Source organism: Drosophila virilis, chromosome 5 (genome assembly GCF_030788295.1).
Source record: "Drosophila virilis strain 15010-1051.87 chromosome 5, Dvir_AGI_RSII-ME, whole genome shotgun sequence".
NCBI lineage: Eukaryota > Metazoa > Arthropoda > Insecta > Diptera > Drosophilidae > Drosophila > Drosophila virilis.
In genome coordinates this window covers 2657447-2681878 of record NC_091547.1, presented here as the reverse complement: position 1 = coordinate 2681878, position 24432 = coordinate 2657447, and the positions used below count along the sequence as shown (strand labels likewise).

Sequence of the window (24432 nt, the reverse complement as noted above, 5' to 3'; positions counted from 1 at the left end):
AGTCTAGTCATAAATCTGGTTAGACTTGCATAATTCCTGTTTATATAGTTAATATTGTTATATAGTTAATATAGCTCGATTTCAGCTATAAATATCCCTTCGGGACTTTTTCTTTTGATATTTGTGCTTGGCTTGGAAATCTAGTTGGATGTAGGTAGTTATCCAATTGGATATGCTACATGTTAAGTCCTAAGAGTTGTCTAACTAAATCATCCAGACTTTTAAAATTCCTGCACACCTACTCTAATTGGGACACACACAGTGTTAACAGTCTAATAAGATGCGGTTATTGCCTCTTTATTGGTATTCTAATACGAATTATTAGCTCCGCATTTTGTTTTCAACATTTTCAGCCTGAATTTAAACAATTGAGGCTGAATTAATTAAAACTTAGCTGGTTGGCAACAGTGTTTGCCAATTGGAATTCTAAAGTTTCGCTTATTGGATCGTTAGTTTCATCAAATTTCCATTGCTGATGACATAATGAGCTAATAAGACCGTGCAGCATGCATTACCAAGTCCAATAAGAACTAGAAGAGGAAGAAGAAGCAGAAGCAAGACCACACCCCCGAAAATCTAATACATAAATATATGTATGTAACAGAATTTGGCCATTAAATTGCAAAAGGAAAAACACACAAAAAAAGGAAAATGAAAAAGAAAAGAAAAAGCTTTTAAGCTGTGGAAAGGACGTTGAAAGGACGAAGCCATTGGAATGTGCCCAGAGGAGAAAAACAAAAATGTATGCGCAGAAAAAAAAAGCAGAGGAAAAAAAAAAGGAAGCTCGCGATAAGAAAACTCAACTATGTAGAAATATGTACCCAAGAATTGGGTCAATCGATAAAAAGCAACAGCGGCAGCGATGCCAACGCCAACGCCGACGCCGACGCCAACAGCGACTGCGACTGAGCTGGGCAGCACATGCGCCCATCCATGCGAGGGGCTGCAAACGTTTCGGGGTTGGGCTGAGCTTTTGTCGCTGCAGAGACGAGAGCAGTAATCCAATTGGACAGTAATAACTAACTGTACATACGCCGCTCGTGCAAGTGTGCGTATATTTCTAACTACTTACATATATGTATGTATGTGTGTGCGTGGTAACGGTATATGCTGCATGTGTGTGTGTGTGTGTGTGTTTATATAAGCAGTTACATATATGATTACATCATGCTTTGTGCGGGTGTGTGTGTGTGTGTGTGTGTGTGTGGGCGTTTAGCTTTTAATATTGTATAGGGCAGCTGGCACTGCGATTCCAATTGCGTGGGCTGCTGCTTGTTTCCAATTTGCGGCACCATTTACCAGGCCAAAGTCTGGTTAGTTTCTGGTTAGAATACAGAATGTACCCAATAAGACAGCATAATGCATGCGTGCGTTTTGTGCCAGCCGCAGCGCAAAACAAATGGAATTCGTTTGTGGCTAAGATAATTGTTTTGTAATTTAAATGTTTTATTGCATATTTAATTGTTTTTTCTTAAGGTGAGGTTTTCTGATTGGAATTTAAATAGCCACTGCTTGCGGCCGTTAGCAGCGGGCGCTGCCTGTGCGCTGCTTGCTGTTCAAGCAGTTTGTGTTTACAGTATGTTGACGCAAATTGAGCAGCCACTATGCTGTTAACGCAAAATTGAGCGCAGGCTGGCGCACAGTTGAGTAACGTGAAGTTAGCAGCGGTTGCCGCACAAGCCCGGCATATTTGAAACGCAAGTACAGTGAAACCAAGCCGCCCATTTCCCACTCAAATTGAGTACAAACCAAATTGCATATTATTTGAAATATATTTTATTGGTAGGCAGTTTTGAAGAACATTTGTAATGACATTTATATATAATGAACATGTTTCAAATAATCGTTTCATTTCATACCATTTCATCTCGTATTTTTTTTTTAATATTCTTCTATGTATGTATATAATAAATTTATTTATTTTGTGGTTTTTCTTGTTGTTGTTGTTCTTTTAACTCATATATTATGTTATGTTATTTTAGTTGCTGCGGTTTTCTTTTAATGCATATACCTTGTAAACTTATTTAGTTCATATATGTATAATATATATATATATATATTTATATATATATATATATATATATATATATATGTAGGTATGTATGTGTGTATGTGTATATATATCATGGCTTAACTATATATATAATGTATATATATATAAGTATTTGTTTATGTTTTTATTTATCAATAATCAATATCGTAGATCACCAAACTTGTTAAAAAAATGTATACACGAATTTCTTTTGGTTTTTTGGTATTTTTGGTATTTGTTTGCCTAGTATTTTGTTCAAACTGCTTTTTACGCTTCTCTCTAAACAAGTTAACTGCTGTTGTTGTTGTTGTTGTTACAATTTTGATCTCATTTTAAACGTTCTCGGCCCACTGTACTCTGCTATGTTTGCTTTTATTTATATATGTATGTATATATATATATATATATATATGTTTATATAATTTGCGCTATTTTTCTATACTTTTTTAAATACGCTTATCTATGCTGTGTGTGTGTGTGTGTGTGTCTGTGTGTGTGTGTATTGCTTTCAGTGTGACCAAACACTAAATTCTCGGCACTAAAAAAAACTCAAATAAATTAACCAAAGCTCTGTTTGCGATTACTGTTAAATTCATTGGGTAACTTACTGTTAAGTGTATACGTGTGTGTGTGTGTGTGTGTGTGTGTGTGTGTGTGTGTGTGTGCCTATAACATTGAGTTTACAGTATGCTAATTACATAATCGAATTTCTAGTTTTTGTTGCATTTATTATTATTTTGTTTTGTATAGAAAAATGTTGAAGCTTTTTTTATTTGATTTTAATTTTAATATTATTATTATTTATTATTTGTATTAATTGTACGAGTTTTACGTTTTAGTTTGTAATTTGGGTACACGACGGCGGGGATAATATGATTAAAGTGTTTTTATTTATAATTGTAATTTCTTGTATTATTATTTCTAATGTTGCTTTTTGTTTATTTGTATATATATATATAGATGTATATGTATATAATATAGACAATGTACCGTTAGTTTTTAATTTAGTTTTCATCTCTTTTGTTGTAGTTGAAACTATCTAGGCTAATAATAATATTAATAAGAACTTGTTCATACTTTAAAGGCAAATGTTTTCCTTTGTTTTGAAATTTGTTTGTTTACAGAAAGAGATAGAGAGAGAGTTGTTTCTATATCTATATATATATATATATATATATATATATATATATATTTATTTATTTATTTATGTAAATATGTTTATATAGAGAATAATTGTTCTTCATTTACATGTTCTGTATTATTTTTGGTGCTATAACATATATATATATATATATATATATATATATATATATATATATATATATATATATATATATATATATTGGGGATATGTTGGCTTTCAACAGAAATTGAATTTTTAATTTAGACAAAGTTGTGTATGTGTGTTTGTGTGTGTGTGTGTGTGTGTGTGTGTGCCTGTCAAATATTGTCAACGTTGTGTGTTTTTCCGAAGTTTGATGTGTCCCAACGATTTTGTTGATTTGTCCTTTCAATTGCTTGATTAAACTGTGTGTTCTTTTTTTCGAGTGTACTTACGAGTAGTTTTATGCAAGTATCGATGCTAAGTATATATGGCATATATAGAGTTAACTGTAGTCATATATAATACATCTTGTGTTATGCCTAACCTCTTTCTATATATATATATATGTATATATGTATATGTATATAGATATAGATATATGTTTATGTACACATTTGCCCGGCTGTTGGCAATGTTTAGAGACAAAGAAGTGTTTAATTATTACTTGACTTGCAACTCGTTTAACTGCGCTTTACCCGTCGTTCCTAGTTTAGGAACTTTTTAGGGGGCCCTTAGTTATGTACACACAAAGCGAATGCCTATCGAATGTGTTGATTCGATAGCATTGCCTCAACTAACGATAAACAGCGTATATGCATATATATGCATATATATATATATATAATTAACGTAATGTGTGAGTATTGCGTTATTTTCGACTGACTGACAACGTTATCGATAACGCTATCGATAGCGATAACGATGTCGATAGATATTTCAATATGTTATCGATTTATCGATTGTGTAAATTATAATCGAGTGTTGATTTGATGAGCACTTTTTCGCTTTGCTTTGCTTCGCTTTGGTTCTAAGTATAAAAAAGAAATTTTATCTTTTGGGTTTGATTTTGTCTATCGATTTGTTATCGATAACTATTGCGAGTGTGTGATATTGATATATATATATATATATATATATATATATATATATATATATATATATATATAGATATAAGGTTGTATGATATGATTGTTTGTTTAATCTGAATGTCTTGGGCGTTGTCAAGTGATTGGGGGTATTCCGCTAATAAACAAATGTGTTTAAGTTTTTTTTTTTTTTAGCAGCAATTGAGTCTTAATTGAAAATGGTTTTTTTTTTTGTGTGTCTATGCGTGACGGGAGTACCGCTAATGTTGCATTTTATTTTGATTAGCTTCAATTCAAACAGAATTCTTTGAGTTTTATTGGAGTTTCTTCCACTTTAATGAAATGAACATATTTAATTTATATGGAAACATTGGCAGTGTTAATAATCTTTGCTTGAAAGAATACAAAATGTGGAAACAACGCTAATAATTCTATATATATATATATATATATATATATATATATATATATATATATTGCTAGACGATCTTAATTTTTTATATGTAAATATATTTATATATATATATATATATATATACTGTATGCTAGTATATATATATGTATGCATTTGTATGATAACAATAACACATTTGCATTTATCTAAACTCTTCTAAATAAAAAAGCAAACTTTGACAGTGTACATTAGGGGCATGCCCTTAATTCTATTGCCGAATCGATGCACCTCACAGCAAGAGATTAAAGCGGGGAGCTGAGTGTGGAGTCTGGAGGCGGGAGTTTGACAGTGAATATTTGGGGTATTCCCTTTATTCTACTTGCCGAATCGATTCAACCCAAATATTGGGGGTTTTCCCTTTATTCTACTTGCCGAATCGATTCAACTCTGGACTGGACAGTGAACATTAGGGGTATTTCCTATTCCCTTACTGTGGAGTGTGAAGTCGGGAGTTTAAATTGAACTAGATGCTTTCATTAGGTATATTCTTGTATATGTATTAAATTTGATCTCTATGTACGATAGATGCCATGTATATTTGAACTAATTAAAATAGATTTCGAATGAAGTTTTAAGTTATATTCTATTTGAATTTGAGTTTTGAGTTTTTAGGCATATTTCTGGTAATAGTTTCTTGCAATTTACTCTTTGGTACACGGCTAAAGGCTACGCAATATTTTATACACATATGTATATTTTTATATATATTCATATCGTCATTTATAATCGTATCAGGGGCTATATATAAATTTATTGCTCTACTCTTTATTTGTATACGTATTCGGATCGCACGACTACGATAGATGCTGTATGTACAGTGTGTGATAAATATATAGTATGTGTGTTTATATATATATAGATTTATGTTCTGCATGTGTCTTGTGATTTTGAATTTGTTTTCAGTTTTTTAACTAACTATAACAGAGGCTAGCACATCGTTAGCTACATAAATATATATATATATGTACTTTTCATAATTATACGATACGTTGCCTAACAATTTATACGTAGTATTTATGTATATTTGATAATTATATTATTTATTCATTTGTTTCGCTTTTTTCTTGCTTTTGTGAATCACATTCGCGCCGTATGCAAAACTGGGTATCGTGCCGAGAAAAAAAAGACGAACTCTATTTGAGTTTACACAACTTGAAAAATGTAAAATATTTGTAGAGAACTTTGAAATTTGATAAAATTGTTCATTTACAGGGTATCGGATGTCGTGTTAACTCAATACGAGCCGGTGCCGGGAAAGTGTAGTCTACTTTACAGCGTATAAGACGAACAGATTCGAAGATCAACAGTTAACTAGACAGCGAGAGCAAGAGCAAGAGCAAGAGAGAGAGAGAGATAGAGAGAGAGAGAGGGGTTCGAAATCGATTGAGGGGGAGAGTTAAGTTGAGGTTAAGTTGAAGTTCGAAATGGAGAGAGTTACAAATCTGACATTTACATAAATGCATTCATAATTTGAGTATAGCGGCAACCTAATTACAATATAATAAATATCAAATAATTTGCTTGCATTTACATATGTCATTTACAAATGTGTGTGTGTATGTGTGTGTATGTGTGTGTGTGTGTGTGTGGTACATAGTAGTAGAAGAAATACTGCATAGTCGGTATATCGGTAATCGGTAGTATACAAAATAGTAGACAGTGCTGTTATTTGTTGTGTTAGGCTTGTACTTATACTTGCGGCGAGACAAGTACTTATACGCTTTCGATTTAGAAGAAGCTCTTCAAGAAGCCAGCGGGTCCAGCCTGTAAAAAAAAAAAAAAAAACCAGCAGCCGATTAAGTTTAACAGCGTGTATAAGACAATAAATGTTAACTTACGTCCTGCTGCTGCTGCTGTTGTGTTTGTGCTTGTTTGACTTTGGCTTGAGCGATCTTTAAGGCTCTGCGAGAGTATAAGAGTGATTAGCTTGTTGGTTTCACCTGTTTTTTTATTTCATTTATACTCACTGTTGCAAATCCATAATGGTCTTCTCTTTGGCATTTTGCTCCTCTTGTGACATTTGTACCAATTGCAGCAGGCGCTCCGTTTCGGTTGCCGCCTTCTTGTGCTCCTCTTTTGTGTTTTGCAGTTCCTTGACGCAGCTGCAAGGTCAGAAAATACAAAATATGATGAGTATAAGAGCTTTAGCAGAGAGTTTAACATTGCATTGCTGTGTTCTGTTATGTTCATGTTATGTTAAGTCTAATCAACAGCCGCGGCAATATAAGCTAATGTAATGATTATTAACATTGCACTGACATGCTATGTTAACATCTTATGTTAACTCTGGTTATCGATGTTCGATATATGTTATGCTTATGCTAATGTCAACAGCTGCCGAGGCATTATAAAAGTAACATAGTTCGGTCACACTGTTGAAAAAATGGCGCATCATTCGCCAAATTCGCGAATAATAAATGACTTAATATTGTGTTTAAGTGGTAAAGTGCAAGTGTTAAGTGCTCAAATTATGAAATAAATATTGTCAGGTAAGTTGATAGCCTGTTAAAGCTTTTACTTACGCCTCGAGCTGCCGCTGCGTGTCCATTAGCTTTTTGTTAAGCTCGCCGGCGGCCGCTGCGCCGCCGCCCTGAGTCTGCAATGACTTTTCCAGCTGATCCATTTGCTCCTTTCGCTTGCGCAACTGCACATCGAACTCGGCCATTTTCTTTTCCTTGTCCTCGATATCCTTGCGCTTGGCCTCGATCTGTTTGCGCTGCTCGTCGATTATCTTGCGCTCGCCTTCGGTGGCCTTCGCCTGGTTGTCGATCTGTTTGCGCACCTCCTCCAGCTGCTTCTGCTGCTGCTCCAGTTGCTGCCGCTGTACGTCTGTTGCCGCGGCGCCCGCGCTGCCCGCCTGCTGCAGCTGTTGCATTTGCTGCTGCAGCTGTTGGATCTGCTGCTGCAGCTGCTGCACCTGCTGCTGCGCCGTCTGCAGCTGCTTTGCCTGCTCCTGATTGGACAACTGCACCGATTGAATGAGTGAGGGAGGGGGGGGGGGGGTAGGCAAAACAAACATGTTAAGTCGATTAACAACCCTGTATAAAGTTCTGACTGGCACACATACATAAACACATACACACGCACGCACACACACATACGACCGCACGGCTGCGTCTGTGTTTCTGCTTCTTCTTCACGCTTTGTGCAAAATGCATTTGCGAATAACTTTGAAGCTTTTTATTCGATTTTGATGATTTCTTTTTCAGCATTTAGTTGTTATCCTTCGCTTCTTTTGAACATTATTATTATTTTTTAATTCTCCCAATTATTAAATTTTGTTCGTTCTAAACTTTTAAAAGTTTTGTGTATCTTCGTTTAAAAGATTTTTTCTTTGGTGAAATATGGTAAAAGGTGAAATATGGTGAAAGGTGAAATAGTAGACTATGAGAAAAATCATAGCCTCATACTACATTTAGAATTTCCAAGCTCTTATACAATAAATTACGATAGCTTAAATATGTGTATCGACTCTTATCGATATCATCGACTTATCGATCATTTAAAATAATCTTTACCGCAAATCTAGTTCAAGTTCTCTGGCGCTTTAAGTCTTTAATACTGACACGTTTTAAGATATTAAATATATTCTTCCTTCTTTCTTTCCTTCATTCACACATCTCTACACACAGCCATTTCTCTCTCATTCTTAAGCTATTCTCAAGGGATGCACACTTATTTAGGAATAGCGCTTAGTCGTTCGCTTACCTGGCTCTTTTCAAGCTCCTGCACCAATAGCTCCAGCTGCTGCTGGAAGCGATCACGCTCCGTGCAGGCCGCCTGCAGTTCAACTTTGACCTTTTCAAGCTCCTTGGCATCGACGCCGCCGCTGGCTGCCGCCGTTTGCTGTTGCTGCGCCGCCTGCTGCGCTGCCTGCTGCTGCTGTTGCGTCATCTGCTGCTGCATCTTTTGCATCTGGGCGTGCTGATCCTTGATGTGTTGGTCCATCAGCTGGCAAATGGGGCAAATGAGGTTGAAGCTGGGGCTTTCGGTTCGGTTCTTTCGGCTGTACTCACCTGTATGCGCTTGTGCATCTCCTGGGCAGCCTTGTCGGCCATGTCGGCGCGATTCTTTTCCTGCTCGATAACCTTGCGCCACTGTTCGATCTCCTCGCGGCTGGCGCCCGCTGCGGCTGCCGCTGCCTGTTGTTGTTGTTGTGGTCCCGCGGCTGCCAGGGCGCGCTCCGATTCCTGCAGCTTCTGCTGCAGCGTTTGGATCTCTTTTTGCATGGCCTGAATTTCGGCGGGTGCGGCGGGCGCAACGGGCTGGCCGTTGCGCAGCTTGCGATTCTCCTCGCGCGTCTTTTGCAATTCCTGTTCGGCGTTTTGCAGCTCCTTTTGGAAGTTCATCAGTATCTCCTGACTCTTTTCCAGCTGCAGCACAAGCTGTTCACGCTCCATGGCCAGCTGTTTGACATCGTTCTCCAGCTTCTGGACGTGCTTCTCCAGCTGTGGATGGGCGCCGCCGGCGGCACCGGGGCCGCGACTGCTCTGCCGCAGAGCTTCCTTTTCCGACTCGGATTTCTCGAGACGATCGTGCAGGCGTCCAAGCTCGGCGCCCATGCGCTCGAATTCGATGCGCGTGGACTCGGTATTCTCCTGCTGTTTGGCCAAATGCATTTGTGCCTTCTCCAGTTCCTTGGCCAAGCGACCGGCCTCCAGTTCGGTAGCATCGCGCGACTGCAGCGCCTTCTCGAGGCGATCACGCAGCCGATCGATCTCCTGTCGCTCGCCCGCTGAGATCGCGGCGGACGAGCGCACCGGCTCGCCGGGGCTCACCGAGGACTGTTGCAGGCGCAAACGATCGACCTCCTTCAGCAGTTTCTCGTGCTTGTCTCGCGCCTTCTCACGCTCAATGTGGGCACGCTCCAGCTCGCTGCGCTGTTTGTCCTGGTTGGCCAGCAATTTAGCGACCTCGCCCTTGGACAGTTCAAGCTGCAGACTGGTCTCGTGCAGCTTCGACTCCATGTTCTGTATTTCGGTCTCGATCTTCTCGTATTTATCCTTGTATTTCTCAAAGGATTCTGACTCGTATTGCGACTTGCCGCGTATCGTCTCCAGCTCCATCAGTGTCTTGTCCAGCTTCTCGCGCAACCGTTCGTTCTCCTCCTTGAGGCGACGCGTCTCACGTCCAAACGTGTCTGTGTCCTGCAGCTTGCGCAGCTCCACCTGATTCTTTTCGTAGCGCTCGCGCAGCTTCTCCAGCTCGACGGCATAGTGGGCTGCCTCCTCCTTGGCGGCCTCCACGCTGGCGGCCGCTTTGGTCTGTGCCGCATGGGCACGCTCCAGCTCGTAGGTGACGCGCTCCAGCTCCGATTGGAAGTGCTCCTTTTCGCCCTGGGCGCGTCGTATGTCCGTTTGCATCTTGTCGAATCGATCCCGATTGTGTTCCAGTTCGGTGCGCGCATTATCCTCGCACTCCTTGGCGCGACTGAGCTGCAGGGCGGCACGATCGCAGGCCTCCTGCAGCCGTGTGCTTTCGTCCTGCAGCTTGCGCAGATCCTCGCGCGCCTTCGAGGCGGCCAAGCCGGAGCGTTCGGCCTCCACCTCGAGTCGGGCGCGATCCGCCTCAGCGGTATCGCAGCGCGATTGCAGGCGATAGATCTCGTTCTGAGCACGATCGTACTTCTCCAGCATCTTCTCGAACTCCTTGTTGGATGTGTCCTTCTCGTCGATGAGCTTCTGGCTGGCATAGAGAGCCTTGTCCAGTTTCTCCTTGAGTATTTCCACCTCGGTGACAGCATCATCGCGCTCCATCTGCAAGAGCAAAGGGATTTGGTCAAGCTTTAAATTAAATCTGGAAGGGATCGGGGCTTTCAGCTGGGCCAAGCAGTGTTCAAGGAAGCTAAAAAATTTACAAACAGCCAATTCACTGGTAGTTGTCAGTTTCTCATGCGTTTTTGATTAGTTACGATTAGTGTTAAATATTATAATATACATATGTGTATATATATTTATAGAGCCAATTGTTTTGTACCTCGCTTTTCTTTGTGTGTTTCTGGGTTCAAATTACCTGCAGTTTCTGCTGTATGGCATGCGATTTCTCATAGCGCTCTTTAAGTACTTCCAGATCGGTTTGCATCGCCTCACGATCTCGTGCGGCCTTCATGAGCAGCGTCTGGGAGGATTCCGAGCGCTCCTTGAGCGTTTCCAGTTCATCAGAGAACTGATCCCTTTCCTTTTGTATGCGCGCTAGCTGCATCTGTTTTTTTTTTTTTTTTATTGAGTGTATTCATGGGTGTATTCAAAGTGTTCGTGTTACATACATACATAGCAGATAGTTGAAAGATAGATACGTATATACGATAGGCAATACACTTAGGATTTATGTTTATATATATATATGTGTATATATATATTTATGTATAATGCATCGCAAATGGTGTTTAGTATGTTCTATATGGTATATGGGCATTTACAGGGCTTCATTGTCGAGAATAGAAGATTCAGGTTGTCTATCAGGCTTCTTCGTATGTCTTAACGTCTGTAACGTATTACGTAACGTCTGTTACATGTTACTTAATGTATGTTTGGTGTTACGTAACGTTTGTTCCGTAATACGTAACGTGTTACGTAACGTCTGATACGTTTTACATAACATTTGCTATGATAAACGCGTTAGTTAAAGTCATGTTACATGACGTAACACACCTAATGCCTGTTACGTAATCCGAAAGACTCATTAGGCATAAGCCAACATTTCCTACCCGTACAACTCGGTCAAATCACGTTCGATTTTCACGAGGTTTGGCCTTTTGTTCAAGGTTTGACCTCTAGAGCAATTTGACGTCTCGATCTAGCAACATTATTCTTGGTCAAAATGAGTTTTTGATGATATTTTCAATTAATTTAAAATAACCTTTTTAGCCGGAAATGCCCATATACCTATATTTAGTAGTAGCTATGTACAATTGGTTGGTGAGGAAGGAAGGGAGGATTATTGTGTTAGTTGAGTATTGGGATTCAGGTATTTACAACACATTACAGTAACATTTGATAGACAACGTTTAGGCACAGGTTAGGTAACAAGATCTACGCGTGTTGCATGGCTCGGCGTCTGTGTCGTGTGTTTCTGTGTGTGTTTCTGCTTTGGTGTGCGTGTCTGTGTGTGTTGTGGCACCTTGGGGGCATCCCATACCTGCGTCTTCTCAAGCTTTTCGCGTATGCGATCCGTATCCAGCGTGAGAGTTTCGCGTTCCTTCTGCATGCGCGCCGCCTGGCCGAGCGCCTTGTCCAGCTGCGATTGGAGATTATCATAGTCATAGGTGAGCTTCTCCTTTTCGAGCACCAGACGTCGATTCTCGGTGCCGGCCTTGTCTAGTTTATCCTGCAGATGATCGACCTCGTTCTGTGCCTTGTCCAGCGTGTTTTGCAGCTTCTCGTGCTGCAGCTGCGCCTTGCCCAGCGTTGCCTGCGTGCGCTCCATTTCCTCCTTGATCTTCTCCACCTCGGCGAACGCCTATCGTAGGAGTGGGATGTTTTGAGAGGAACGGGCTATGGACTAGCTGAAAGTGTTTGCCTACCCGATCGCGATCGGCGTGTATACGCGAGACGCCGCTCTGCGCCTTCTCCAGCTCCTGGCGCAGACTCTCCTGCTCGCCCTGGGCATTCTCCAGCTTCGCCTTCAGTCGGTACACTTCGCCCTGGCTCTTCTCCAGCTTCTCCTGCAGTGCGGCGGCCTCTTCGCGTGCGCGCTCCGCATCCGACTGCGCATTATCGTTGGGGGTTTTTTGTTATCGTTATCGAGTTAATGTGACGGACGGGGGGTAAATTGGATGTGGATAACGGATATTATTTACAGGCAGCATGTGAGGATGGTTCTTAAATGAATGAATGTCTGACTGACTGACTGACTGGTTGACTGACTGATTGACTGACTGACTGACCGATTGTCAGACACAAAACAAAGGTAAACAACAAGTACGAGTACTTATAATAATTACGATAACAAATACGATTACGATTACGATTACGATAACAGCGTCTAAAACGAGCGATTCATATGTATGCTGCGAGGCTTAGCACAAAGCGAATTCACAATAGACAGTGGATGACACATGACAAATGGGCACAAAGGCATATCGAGAGTAAGAGAGAGAGAGAGAGGCAGAGAAAGAGCGAGAGCAGGCAATGAGGCTGTTTCAAGCAAACGATAGGTGGCGCTCGGGTGCAAAACGGATGCGTGTATGTTTGTGTGTGTGTGTGAATAGGTAAAGCTAAGAGCATTAAGTTTAAGACTGTTAAGCAAAGTGTGCGTGTGAGTGTGTTGCTTGTGTGTGTGTGTGTGTGCTGCTTGTGTGCCTGTGTGTGTATACGCTTAATTAACAGCTTAACTAAGTCAAGCGCAAGTTTTGCAACTTTCCCGCAGTTCGAAAACTGCTGTCAAAGTCACGTTGCAAAATGGTTTCGCGGCGTTGTTATTGTTGTTTATGTGTGTGTGTGAGAGAGAAAGTGTGTGTGTGCGTGTGTGTATGTTGCTGTGCTTAATCTACGATTCCTGAGTTAAAGCCTTTGGGTAATTCCTGATGTATTTGCTTGTACTTTGTACTTAAGTTTGTCAATTTAATGCGTGGGAGATTTGAAATGCCAAGAAAAGGCATTAGGATTGAGACCTTAGCATATAATATCAAAGCTAATAGTTAGTGCTAGTGATATGAAAAAAAGGTATTATATTAAATGAATCTAGCCAATATCGGAAAGTGTAGAGAAATCTAGCTCTAAATTGCGTAGCGTATAAGTTTAGTTCACGTTTGTGAGCTTGTCTACTTGATAGTTCAAGTTAACTTCAGATTTGCTTTTGGTAAAGATCAGAAGGGCCTAGTAGATTCCAGCTTTAATTAAAAGTTAAAGACTTTTATAGGAGACGTAGAGAATATATCGTTCTCAGCGCCAGCGCTTAAATTCTTGTATTTGACTATCTCAAAGAAGTAAACACTGAATGGCTTTTTAGGAGGTTATTTTGGGTGGGGTTATTTGTGGTTTTCAGATGGTTTTGATGTTCCATTGGAGAACTTTTCGACAATACACACAACTCATGCAGGAGACGCACCCAACACTCAAATGTTTCGAATCCAAACGATGAGAGATGATTTGACATGGACTCAAAGCGATTTATACAAGGTGGAACAAATGTTGTGTTTTATATAAATGTGTTAAGTATTTAGTTATGTGGATTAGTTAGTATGATGTTAGGCAATGCAAGTATATATATATATAGCTATGTAGTATTGTACAGTAAGTAAAACATGTGACATCTAGATAGAAGATAAATTCTTGTTTTTTTTTAATACTGATTTCCTATCATCTTGTCAAATGTTTTAGTTTCTGGGTTTTTGTACGAGTATCTTTGTTTGTTTGTTTGTTTGTTTTTCAAGCATTTACTCACAAAACGTTTTTCAGTTTCGCCCTATAGAAAATGAATGTAAGCACAACGGTTTAGATAGAGTTTGGGTTTTAGTATACATTATTTAACAACTTTAAAGAAACACAATAAGTATATTTTAATAGTTAACTATGATTGTATCTTTTTACTTTTTACGTTAAAGCTAAGTAAAAGCACTAAAAGAACATTACCGATATTTTAAAGTTTAACTAAACTTTCTCTAGCTTTCGCACAAAATGTTTATTTTTGATTTTACAGAATACAATTTACAGAATTCTTAAAAATTCGTTCAAATGTTTTCGGCTTTAATTAAATTAAGTTTAAATATTCATAAAAAAAGCAGAACTTTATTTAAAACTTCAAATATTTTGTAGAAAGGTTTCTGCTTTCATATTTGAACTATTTTCAGAAGATTTTATATATTTAAACTTTTGCAAAGACGCGCTGATTTGCAGGTGCAAAAGTGTGTTTATGTTTGGCTGTGAGTGTGTGTGTGTGTGTGTGTGTGTGTATGTGGGTGTGCGTGTGTGTTGCAGTAGTTGTTGCTGTTGCAATTGCTGAAAGTGTGGCTTAGTTCAGAAAGTGTTTGCCTTGTAGCAGTGGAAACGTATAGAGTATATAGATTGTATAGAGTATTCATTCATGAATCGAAGCCAGTGCAAACTATTATTAACAAGTATTTGTTGTTGTTGTTGTTGTAGCACACGCACACATAGACATGAAATTTGGCTTGCACTTTTTGCGAGAACATTTTCAGACAACTAGCTAATAGAGCACACACAGATACTCGTGTGTGTACAGATATAGATACGAATATGTTTATATATATATATATATAGAGAGAGAGAGATATGTATATATTGTATATGTATATATAGCGTTTATGGGACTTGCGATCGATTAACTGTACCTGTGTCACTCTCAGCTCGGCCTGAGTGCGCCGCAGCTCGGCGGCAGCCTTGTCCGCGCGCTCCTGCGCCCGATCCAGCTCCTGGGATGTGGTCATTGTGGTGCGTCCGAATGTCGTCTATACGCGACGCGAAACATAACAATTAGTATATAGTTTATGGCAGAGATATCTATGTATTAGTTGCAACTACAGAGTTAGAAAAACAGTTAGACAACAACACAAAACTGAAGCATTAGCAAAACAAAATAGTCCAGCAGCAAAGCAATTGAAAATGAGCATACGATGCGTATACGTAATTTGTGAATATGTGTGTACGGTTTTATATACTGATTTTGAAGGGTATTTTCGTTTAGATATACCCTACAAATTCAATTAAGTGTGCTTTAATGAACATGAGTTTCGATTTGGGATTTTGTATCAAGCTTTAATATTGTGGGTGGGATTTGATAATGGGTGCATTTAACGCTTTCAACATTTGTTTTGTGTACACCAAAGTAACTGCTTCAGAAATCGGTGTGTGTGTTTATAAAGTAGGGCTGCAAACACAACAAAAGGGTTTCAGATGCTGCCATTCAAATTTCCGACTAAAAGCCTTTAAAATTCGTATCAATAAATTTCTTTTTAAATATTTAGTTTGGTTATAAAATCGGTTTGCAGCCCCGGTCAAAGCTTACAAATTGAGTTCTTATAATTCAAGGCCTCAAAAAAGGAAGCTACACTTCCGTTTAACTTAATGTATATTAAATATATTAATATCACTACTCAACACTGCACTTTTGAGCTATGCATATTTAAGTGTTGTAAAATAACGCAAATTTATAACATAATGAGCCTGAGCTAGAGCCTAACGAAGCGTGACTACAAGGCGTATACTTCATATCGAGCATTGGCTTTGGCATATCGATAAATGTTTGTCTAAATCGGTGAGTTATCGATAAATCTGCGGTTCTACATTATTGGCTGGCCATTTGGTGGCCAACTTACCGATATTTTGCCCGTTTCGAACATTAACTTTTGTACATTCTGTAAAGTACGCAAAGTAAGATACAATATGCATGTTCAGCAACAATTAAATCATTTTACAATAGACATTGCATGATGCATACTTAATTGAAAGGCGATGATAATTGTATCCGCTTGAATTATGCACAATCAATTTGTAATCGTGTAAGTGTACAAGATTAAATCAAACCCTGCTACTAGCTAAAGTCTGTCTGTGTGTTCGTGTGTGCTCGTGTGTGTGCGCGTGCGTGGAGCTTGTTGTTGTTGTGCTATGTGTGCTGACCAGGCTAAAGAGAGGGGAGTGCGGCGTGCGCTGGTTATTGGCTACAGAGGCTAGCTAATTTCTTATGCAAATAGGCAGGCCCTAAAACTTGCAGTTGGCAAACAGTTTGAAACAGGCACAAACTATCATTAAAATTCAACTATTTATGAGTACTCAGTCGATTGCAATTGCGTCATTTGCGTAGTTTATCAACATGTGATTAAGTACTTTTCGAGTACTTGAATAGATAGTTATTGAGACGCTTCAATCAAATATTTAAAATGTTTTCTGTTAACTGACAGAATAATTGATGGGTTGATTGATGATTGATTGCTTGCTTGATTCACGCATAGGAGTTTACATGCTAAAATGCTCATAATTTCTTTTGACTGACTGACTGATTGATTGATGAACTACATAACACCCGCGCAGGTGTAAGAAAGCAGAAATTATAGTTGATGTATAAACATACTGAATGACTGATTGATTGTTAATCTACTCACAAATTAATTGACTAACCACGCACATCTATAACTGATGTATGAACTAAACAAGTAGTTTCTTCTGACTAATTGATTGACTGATTGATGAAGCACATAATACACGCACAATACCGAATAGGCTAGGAAATTAATTGATTGATGAAGTACAGAGTACCAGACAATGTAAGAAAGCTGAGTTGATCAATTCCTGATCATTATTCCTGCTGAGCGACTGATTGATTGATTGATGTTAAAAAGCTTTTGCTCTCATGATGAAGTCTTAAGGATTGCCCTTTGCATGTGGTTTAATCTATAAATTGAAACTAAAAAAGAAACAGAAAAACTGCTGGCTCTAGATGCTGCAAAATGCTTGTTAGTAACTAGTAACTAAAGTGTATTGCTACTGGGTGGTTTTTTTTAGTAAAAGATGTGAGCACTACGAGAAACGAGCACAACTTAGGCACTAAAAGTAGTTGGGTAGGTAGGTTTTGGCAATAGGCTTACTTTGTGTAGTGTGGTCTGTTCTTCTAGCTGCATCTATTTTGATTTTTGTTGTTGGTTAATGTATCGGTTATTCATATAAACATATATATATATATATATGGTAGAGTGATAAAGTTGTAGTTGTTGTTGTTGGGATGCGAAATGTTGTTGTAGTTGTAGTACAAAGTTGTTGTTGTTGTTGTAAGTGTACATGTAAATATATAGGCACACATAGAGGCAAATATTTATAGTAATTGTAAGAATATTGATTAAGATAAGTTATCGTTATCGTTATAGCTATCGATAATTAGATATTTGAATAGTAATTAAGTTCGCATATATATATATATATATATATAATTATATGTACACAGAGGAACACATTCGGTACATAGGCTTTATACTAGATATATATGCATGATATGTGATATATGAGGTTATAGTCGAGCCGAGGGAACCGGTCATAATGCACGAGTACCTGCGAACGTTCCAGATCGTGTTTCAGCCGCTCGTTCTCCAGCTCCAAACGTGCGATGCGCTGCTTTGTCGACTCCCAATCGGCGCTGCTGCGTCCCATCTCGCAGGTGGCCTTCTCCAGTTCCGCCTTCGATTTGCCCAGTTCGCTTTGCGATGCCTCCAGCTTGATCTCGAGCCGTTCGCGCTCGTTGACAGCACGTTCTAGACGCGTTTGCAGCTTCTCCAAATCGCTTTCGGCGGCGCGCAGCTTCATTTTGTAGTCGGCCACCTCGCGTTCATGCAGATCGCGCTCCTCCTGCTTTTCGTGCTCGGCGCGATCCCTTTGCTCGCGCAGCTGCGCCATTTGCTTCTCCTTGTCGCCGATGGCCTCCTCCAGGCTGGTGAGTGCGCCCTCGGAGCTGCTGTGGTGGGCCTGCATGGCGGAGAGTCGAGCACGGGCCATGTCCACCTGGTTATCCTTCTCCTTCAGCAGATCCTCCAGGTTCTCAATCTGTGGAGGTGTGTGTGTGTTTGTGTGTGTAGATAAGGCATGATTTGTATGATTGTCTGCTGCTGCTGCTGCTGTATTTGGCTCTGACCTTGCGCTGCAGCACACTGATCTTGCGATCCTTAATGTCCATGTGATCCTTGAGCTCGGTTAGCTCGCTGGTCAAACGATTTCGCTCCTGGACAGTGTGCAGTGTGCCCTGGGTCTTCTTCTCGATGAGCCGATTCTTCTCCTCGAGCCGGGCGCGCATCTCCTCAACGTCCGTCTGCAGCATATTGTAGTGCTCCTCTTTGGCACATAGCGACTCCTTGAGCACCGCTATGTGCCGCTGATAGTCCTAACGAAAGTTATTTTTTACTGTGCATGGAACAATTGAACTGTTTTTGGATTCGCGCAATTGCGCCAATTACCTGATGCTGCTCCTCGAGCGTTTTCATTTTGGCCGCCATCGCCAAGATCTCTTGATCCCTTCTTTGTATTTCAAGACGGAATTCGTCCAACTGCGCGGATTTGTTTTGTTTCGGGTGGATTATGGGTGGAAGAGGATAAGATACAAGACATACCAGATTTTAAAATTGCATCACAACTGCAAAGCATATGCAAACGCAGCTGCCTTGCCTACAAAATGATTAGTTTTTTTTCTTGCAGTATTATTTTGTAGTATTTTTATAGTATTTTCAGTATTTTTGCAGTATTTTTTGGTTGTGTCAAAGATACGCTTGGTGCAATGTGTTTTTGATTATGATTCGCATGTATGTATATATATGAGCGAAAGGGTACGGTGAGTGGGCTTCTGGGCGTGTGGGCGTGGCGAGCAAATGTGAGAGAATGTAAAATATGGCTGGCTAAAGTCATTGCCCCACTTCAGAGCCGAGGGTCAAATGTGTCAGAGTGTATGGCTGTGTGTGTGTGTTTGTGTGTGTGTAATAGACAGGGTTTGTTAAAGAGACGGTGTTAGGGGGAGGTGGTGGCGGGTGGGGGGTCATTATAGCTGGTTAATACTGTTAACCTGGTGCTAGACGTTAGGCATAGCTTATCCATTCGGTTGTCGCATGTTAAATTTTTTATTGTTTGCTTTCGAAAATTTCATTTATAATGCTTAAGAGTTAGGTTTTAAGTTTAACAGAATTCGTTTCGAGTTCGAGCTCAAGAATTAGTTTTGAATTAAGTCTGAAGTAATATATCTTAATTAGGTTTACAAATACAAATCAGTGTATAAATATATATAATATATATAGTATATCGCTGGAGTAGTAATTAATTAGGTATATATATATATATATACTTGTATATATATATAATATATTGTTTATGCATGTATACGTATTTAATAAGTATAAATATTTGCAAGTTCTCAAGATCATGACTCATCATTTTGTTACATAATATCATATTATAAGTAAATGCCTGCTTATTGATTTACTTCACGCTTCACAAAGAAATGGAACCCAAACGAAAGTCAGAAAAAAACAAAAAAGATAAAACAGTTTAACTAACTATTTAAGTATAGTTATTAGCTGTTAGCATAGTTAACTACATACATGTATGCGAATGTGTTTATCTTCTTGTTTATTCTTTCTTTTTGTATTTGTTTTTTAAGTATGTCCTTTACACGGACAGCAACTGCTGCCATAAATGCTTTCAATTGGCTAGTGTTAAGCTTATTATCCTTTCTTATGATTAGAGAGAGCGCGATTACACTTTGCTTGGGTTGGGCTATACGAAATCAGATGTTAGCATTAAGAAATTTAAGGTTAGGTTTAGTTAAAGTCCTCTACTGAACACAACGCAAGTTTTTATTGCTCGTTTCGGGGCGCACAGCGTATTGTATACGCAAAAGCCCGCCTCCTAAAAACCAAACACGCCCACAACAAACTAGTTTCGCTGGGGCGCTCAACTACAATAAATATATATATGTGTGTGTATATATATCTATATGCTATATACGACAAATTAGAGTAACTCCGGTTTTTGATTACACTACGTACTAGGCTATAACAAATGGGTTATACTTTCTTTAAGAAAAATACTATTCGAAAAAAGTCGAAAAAAATGTCTATATATCTTCATTTTTTTTTTCTTTTTTGAACGCAATTTCAAAGCCGAACAATTTGCATAGAGGAGATTTTGTTTTAGTTGAAGACGAATCAAAGTTTGTAATAAAAAGCACCTAGATACATGTACATGTGTATGTATGTATTGGCAATTAAATATATAAGTATATGTGTATATAGTATATATATATATATTGATGTATAAGTATAATATAAACGTTCAGTTTGGAATACTAAGTAGTGTTAGTTTCAAATATAGTATAAGAACTTTTAGTACATGTTACATAATACCATTTATTTTTATTTATTTTTTTTTGTAAAATATTCGCATAGACACATTTTGAATGCTTCGTTCGTTTTTGCTTTTCGATTCATATCTTTCGTTTTTCTGTTTTACTTTCTTTTTTTTTCACTTTTATTCAACTGCAACCAAATGCTGTGTTAAACACATTGCCAGATGTTAATATATATTTATATACCCAGCTTTCCGTGACATTTTCCATATATATATATATATATCATCATAATTCACACCATTTTCATTTGTTTTTTTTTTTTGTTTTCTTTCTTTGTATTGCACCCGTCTCTGGATTTGCATATAAATTTCATCTTTACATATAATTGACCTTCATTGCTAATCACACACGCTATTACTTAGTGGGTAATACGAGTACTGGTATATAGGGTCCGGCCAGACTCAGACTCAGACCGAGCTCGAGTCGAACCGAACGTAATAAATAGAACCGAATCAAGTTGGCGTTTAAAGTAATTGAACACACAATCTATTATGCAAATATACGTACGGTTCTTTAGATTCTGGAATTCTAGGTTAGGTAATTTGCTAGTTAGGTAGTTAGTAGGTTGGGTATAGAGGCGCCTTGGCTAGAGTGGAAGGGATTAGGTTCTTACTATGCCAACTTCACTTATACATACTTTAGATATACATGTATTTAGGATTAAGTATTTGCTACACTTCAGAGAAAGAGAGAGAGAGATAGGGGGAGCAAGGTCAATTAGATAGAGAGAGAGAGAGAGAGAGAGAGAGGGGCAGAGTTGCATTAACAATTTTTCTATATCTGTATAAGACTAAGTATGAGTACGGGTAAGAGTACTCGTTGGAGTACGAGTACATGTGTGAGTACGGGTACTTATTAGGTATTCATTTAATTATAACTTTCTGTCAAACCTCTCGCATAACTTAACACATACGAGTCTTGGGCTATATACCAAATAATTTAAAGTAAATTTTCTCTTAATATTCATTACAGTTTCTTTTTTCTCTTCTCTTGCATTTGTATTTTATAACTATATTGTATAAATGATTTATATATTTTATGAGTAAATATCATTTAGTTTCACTTTTTGTTGTTCTTCTTCTCTTTTTATATATATATATTTTTTTATTTACAGTCTTTTTACTTTTGAGAGTCAAGAGCAAAGTGTTTCAAATTTCTAACGAATTCTTTTATTACTATACAAGACTTTAACAATTTCTTTACGGAAAAGTTGCCCTGAGTGCTCTATGCAAAACTAATTAAAAATACCATAATTAAAATATACCAAAAAATACCAACATAAGATACCAAAAAATACCAAGAAGCTAAATTTCAAATAATTATGAAATAAGTAAACTTTACAGCTCTTTAAATTTGTTTTACACTAATCTCTTTCGCTACTGTAAAATGGCACATGAAACAATAGTTCTTCTTCTTCTCTTATGAACTAGATCTAATGCTGGAGCCATATATATCATATATGGCCTATATATATATATATATATATTGTATGTGTAATACTTGGTGTTCTATACGCTTCGAGAACCGCACACTGCAAATGTCGTGGGCTTGTTTTTTTGTTTTCGACTGGATGACTTGGGTTTTGGGGGAGCGTTGAGGGGTAAAAGCGTAAAATGCATCATTTAGTCAATAAAAAGATACAGACAGAACCGTTAGGTTGCTAAATGATTGTTTTTTTTGTTTTGTTTTTGTTTTTATTTTTTTTTTTTGGAATGCGCTGAGTTTCAGATACGATTTGCGGATTACGTTTTGATGGGCATGTTTTAATTTTTAAATATTTTTGAATGTGGCTGTTGAGTATTGAGTAGTATCGGATAGTTTCGGATAGTATCGAGTAGTATCGAGTAGTATCTAGGAATCTAGGGATAGCTGGTCTACGTCAAATTTAAAACTTACTTGTCGCTTATGCTCTTGCGGCAGTTTCGGATAATCTAAGTCTAGTTTCGAGTATGGCAAATGGTGGTGATGATGGTGTTGTTGTTGTTGTTGTTGTAGCTGCTGCTGATGATGCGTGTGCGAATATGGTGGGGCATGCAGCCCGGCCGCTAGATGATGATGATGATGCGTATGCGGATGCGAATGATGATGCGACGCCAGATGCGAAGCATGATGCAGCGGTTCGTAGCCGACGCCAACATCTCGAGCGCTGCTCGCCAGCGTACCGCCAAATGGGCCGCTCGTATTGGCCAGCGATGCCAGCGGATGGGTTTGCAGATGATTCTGGTGCTGATGCACATGATACTGATACTGCGGGTTCATCTGCTGCTGCACCGAGGCCTGTATATGCGAATGTGCCGCCTGCTGCTGCTGTTGCTGCTGCTGCTGCTGTTGAGTGCCGGCGAACTGCTGATGCAGATTGTAGGCCAGCGTCGAGCTGGCCGGCGGTGGCATCGAATGCTGCTGCTGATAGTACTGCGTTATGGCGGGATTGGAGGCATGCAGTGAGTGTGACATGAGCTGGCGTTGTTGTGCCGATGCCGGCAGGCCCAGGCCCAGGCCCAGATTTGAGCCGAGACCCGCACCCGAACCCAGACCGAGACCAAGACCGAGGCCGTAGCCGGTTAGATCGCTCTGATAGGGATTCGCGTAACCCGTTGCACCGTACTTGCAGCTGGCTGGCAAATAGCCACCGACAAGATTCGATACGGAGTAGGCGGGTCGCAGTCGTGCAGCCGCCGCAGCGGCACTTTGTGCGGCCGTCAGCTGCGTCGGCTGCTGCGGCTGGAAGTACATATTGGGCTGGGATGAGAAGCTCGTCGACATTTGCAGCAGGTTATCGTTTAGATACGGCGGCGAATAATCGCCCGCATGCAGCGTCGGATAACTGGATACCACACGGCCGGACAACGGTGTTGTTACCACCTGCTGTTGCTGGCACTGACCACCGCCCAGCTGTCTGGCCTGGTGGCTCAAGTTCAGGATCTGTGATGAGCGCGATATCGATTTGTTTGCCTCGTTCAGCAGATTGACAATGTTCGAGGAGCTAGTCTGTTGCAACGTTGGCGCCGGATAACCGTAGACATCGTTGTACATGGTCGCCGATGGCAGACCGGCAATGCTGTAACGTCTCCTCCGTATCGGCGATGTCTGCTGTCCGTAGATCTGTGCAGCGGCAGCGGCGGCGGCGGCGGCAGCAGCGGCAGCTGCTGCCTGTGGATCATACAAATAGCCTGTCGAACTGCTTGGCCCGTACAGTTCATAGGCATTGCCATAGCCGCCGTTGAGCGAGGTTGTTGTGACGCCCGGTCCACCGTAGCCGCCGGCTGTGACTGGTCCGTAATATTGTCCAATGATATCGGGCAGTGGGGGGCTTCCGCTTCCGCCCGTGAAGTTATTGTACATCTGAAATGGGGGCGATTTCAAATTGGTTTCTTGTGTGTTTCTCGTGTTGCTCTAACTGTAACTGAAACGGTTTTTTTTTTTTTTTTTGCAAAACTTGTTTTGTGTTGTTTTTTTTTTCTTGTAGGATTTGGTTTAATTTCAGAAATATTTGTTTTTATTTTTTGGTATTTTTTGTTATTTCATTTTGTATATTTTTTTATTATTGGTTTATTTTTGTGTTGTTTGTTTGTTTTAGTTTTTGGTGTAATTGGTAGATTTTTTGAGCTACATTTTTACTGTTATTATTATTAATAAATTTATTTTTATTTTAATTATTATTTTTGCTATTGATATTATTATTTATTGTTGCGCTGTTCCTCACATAAGTTTTGCTACAATCAAGGCACTTTTGTAGTTAGTTAATATATATGTCTAAATTGGTATATAGTATATATATATTATTATTATGTTAACAACAAGTGATTCTTTATGTTTGTGTTTTTTGTACATTTTAACCAAAGCGATTTTTGCCCGAACACTTACGGACTATTTTGGCCCCATATTTGTACGTAAAATTTAAGGTTTTCATTTACTTCTGCTT

At 39.2% G+C, this 24432-nt stretch overlaps 2 protein-coding genes across 31 annotated transcripts in view; one reads left to right on the top strand and one right to left on the bottom strand.

Moving 5' to 3' along the window:
- The window catches only part of LOC6636503 (uncharacterized), a 115942-nt gene that overhangs the window by 10915 nt on the left and 80595 nt on the right, over nt 1-24432 (top strand). For 7 of the 9 annotated variants that reach the window (XM_070209963.1, XM_070209960.1, XM_070209962.1 and 4 more), the window contains exon 1: nt 7034-7165. The exons of the other annotated variants lie outside the window; for them this stretch is intronic. The gene's annotated coding sequence lies outside the window, so the exon portion shown is untranslated. Of the gene's footprint in view, nt 1-7033; nt 7166-24432 lie in introns of those variants that run through there. 9 annotated transcript variants of the gene reach the window in all.
- brp (ELKS/RAB6-interacting/CAST family member bruchpilot) overlaps nt 4197-24432 on the bottom strand; it is a 45246-nt gene continuing 25010 nt past the window's right edge. For 4 of the 22 annotated variants that reach the window (XM_070209940.1, XM_070209950.1, XM_070209941.1 and 1 more), the window contains 16 exons: nt 22407-23852; nt 18571-18660; nt 18252-18497; nt 17675-18163; nt 15952-15990; nt 14968-15084; nt 14061-14081; nt 12199-12381; nt 11814-12134; nt 10689-10877; nt 8693-10432; nt 8385-8627; nt 7199-7641; nt 6644-6778; nt 6515-6578; nt 4197-6440 (listed from right to left, as the gene is read on the bottom strand). In XM_070209940.1, the coding sequence (XP_070066041.1) occupies nt 6405-6440; nt 6515-6578; nt 6644-6778; nt 7199-7641; nt 8385-8627; nt 8693-10432; nt 10689-10877; nt 11814-12134; nt 12199-12381; nt 14061-14081; nt 14968-15084; nt 15952-15990; nt 17675-18163; nt 18252-18497; nt 18571-18660; nt 22407-23852 (5802 nt within the window). In that variant the 3' untranslated portion in view covers nt 4197-6404. Of the gene's footprint in view, nt 6441-6514; nt 6579-6643; nt 6779-7198; nt 7642-8384; nt 8628-8692; nt 10433-10688; nt 10878-11813; nt 12135-12198; nt 12382-14060; nt 14082-14967; nt 15085-15951; nt 15991-17217; nt 17251-17668; nt 18164-18251; nt 18498-18570; nt 18661-22406; nt 23853-24432 lie in introns of all 22 variants that reach the window. The other 18 variants (XM_015168425.3, XM_002059780.4, XM_070209942.1 and 15 more) reach the window with 17 other exon arrangements.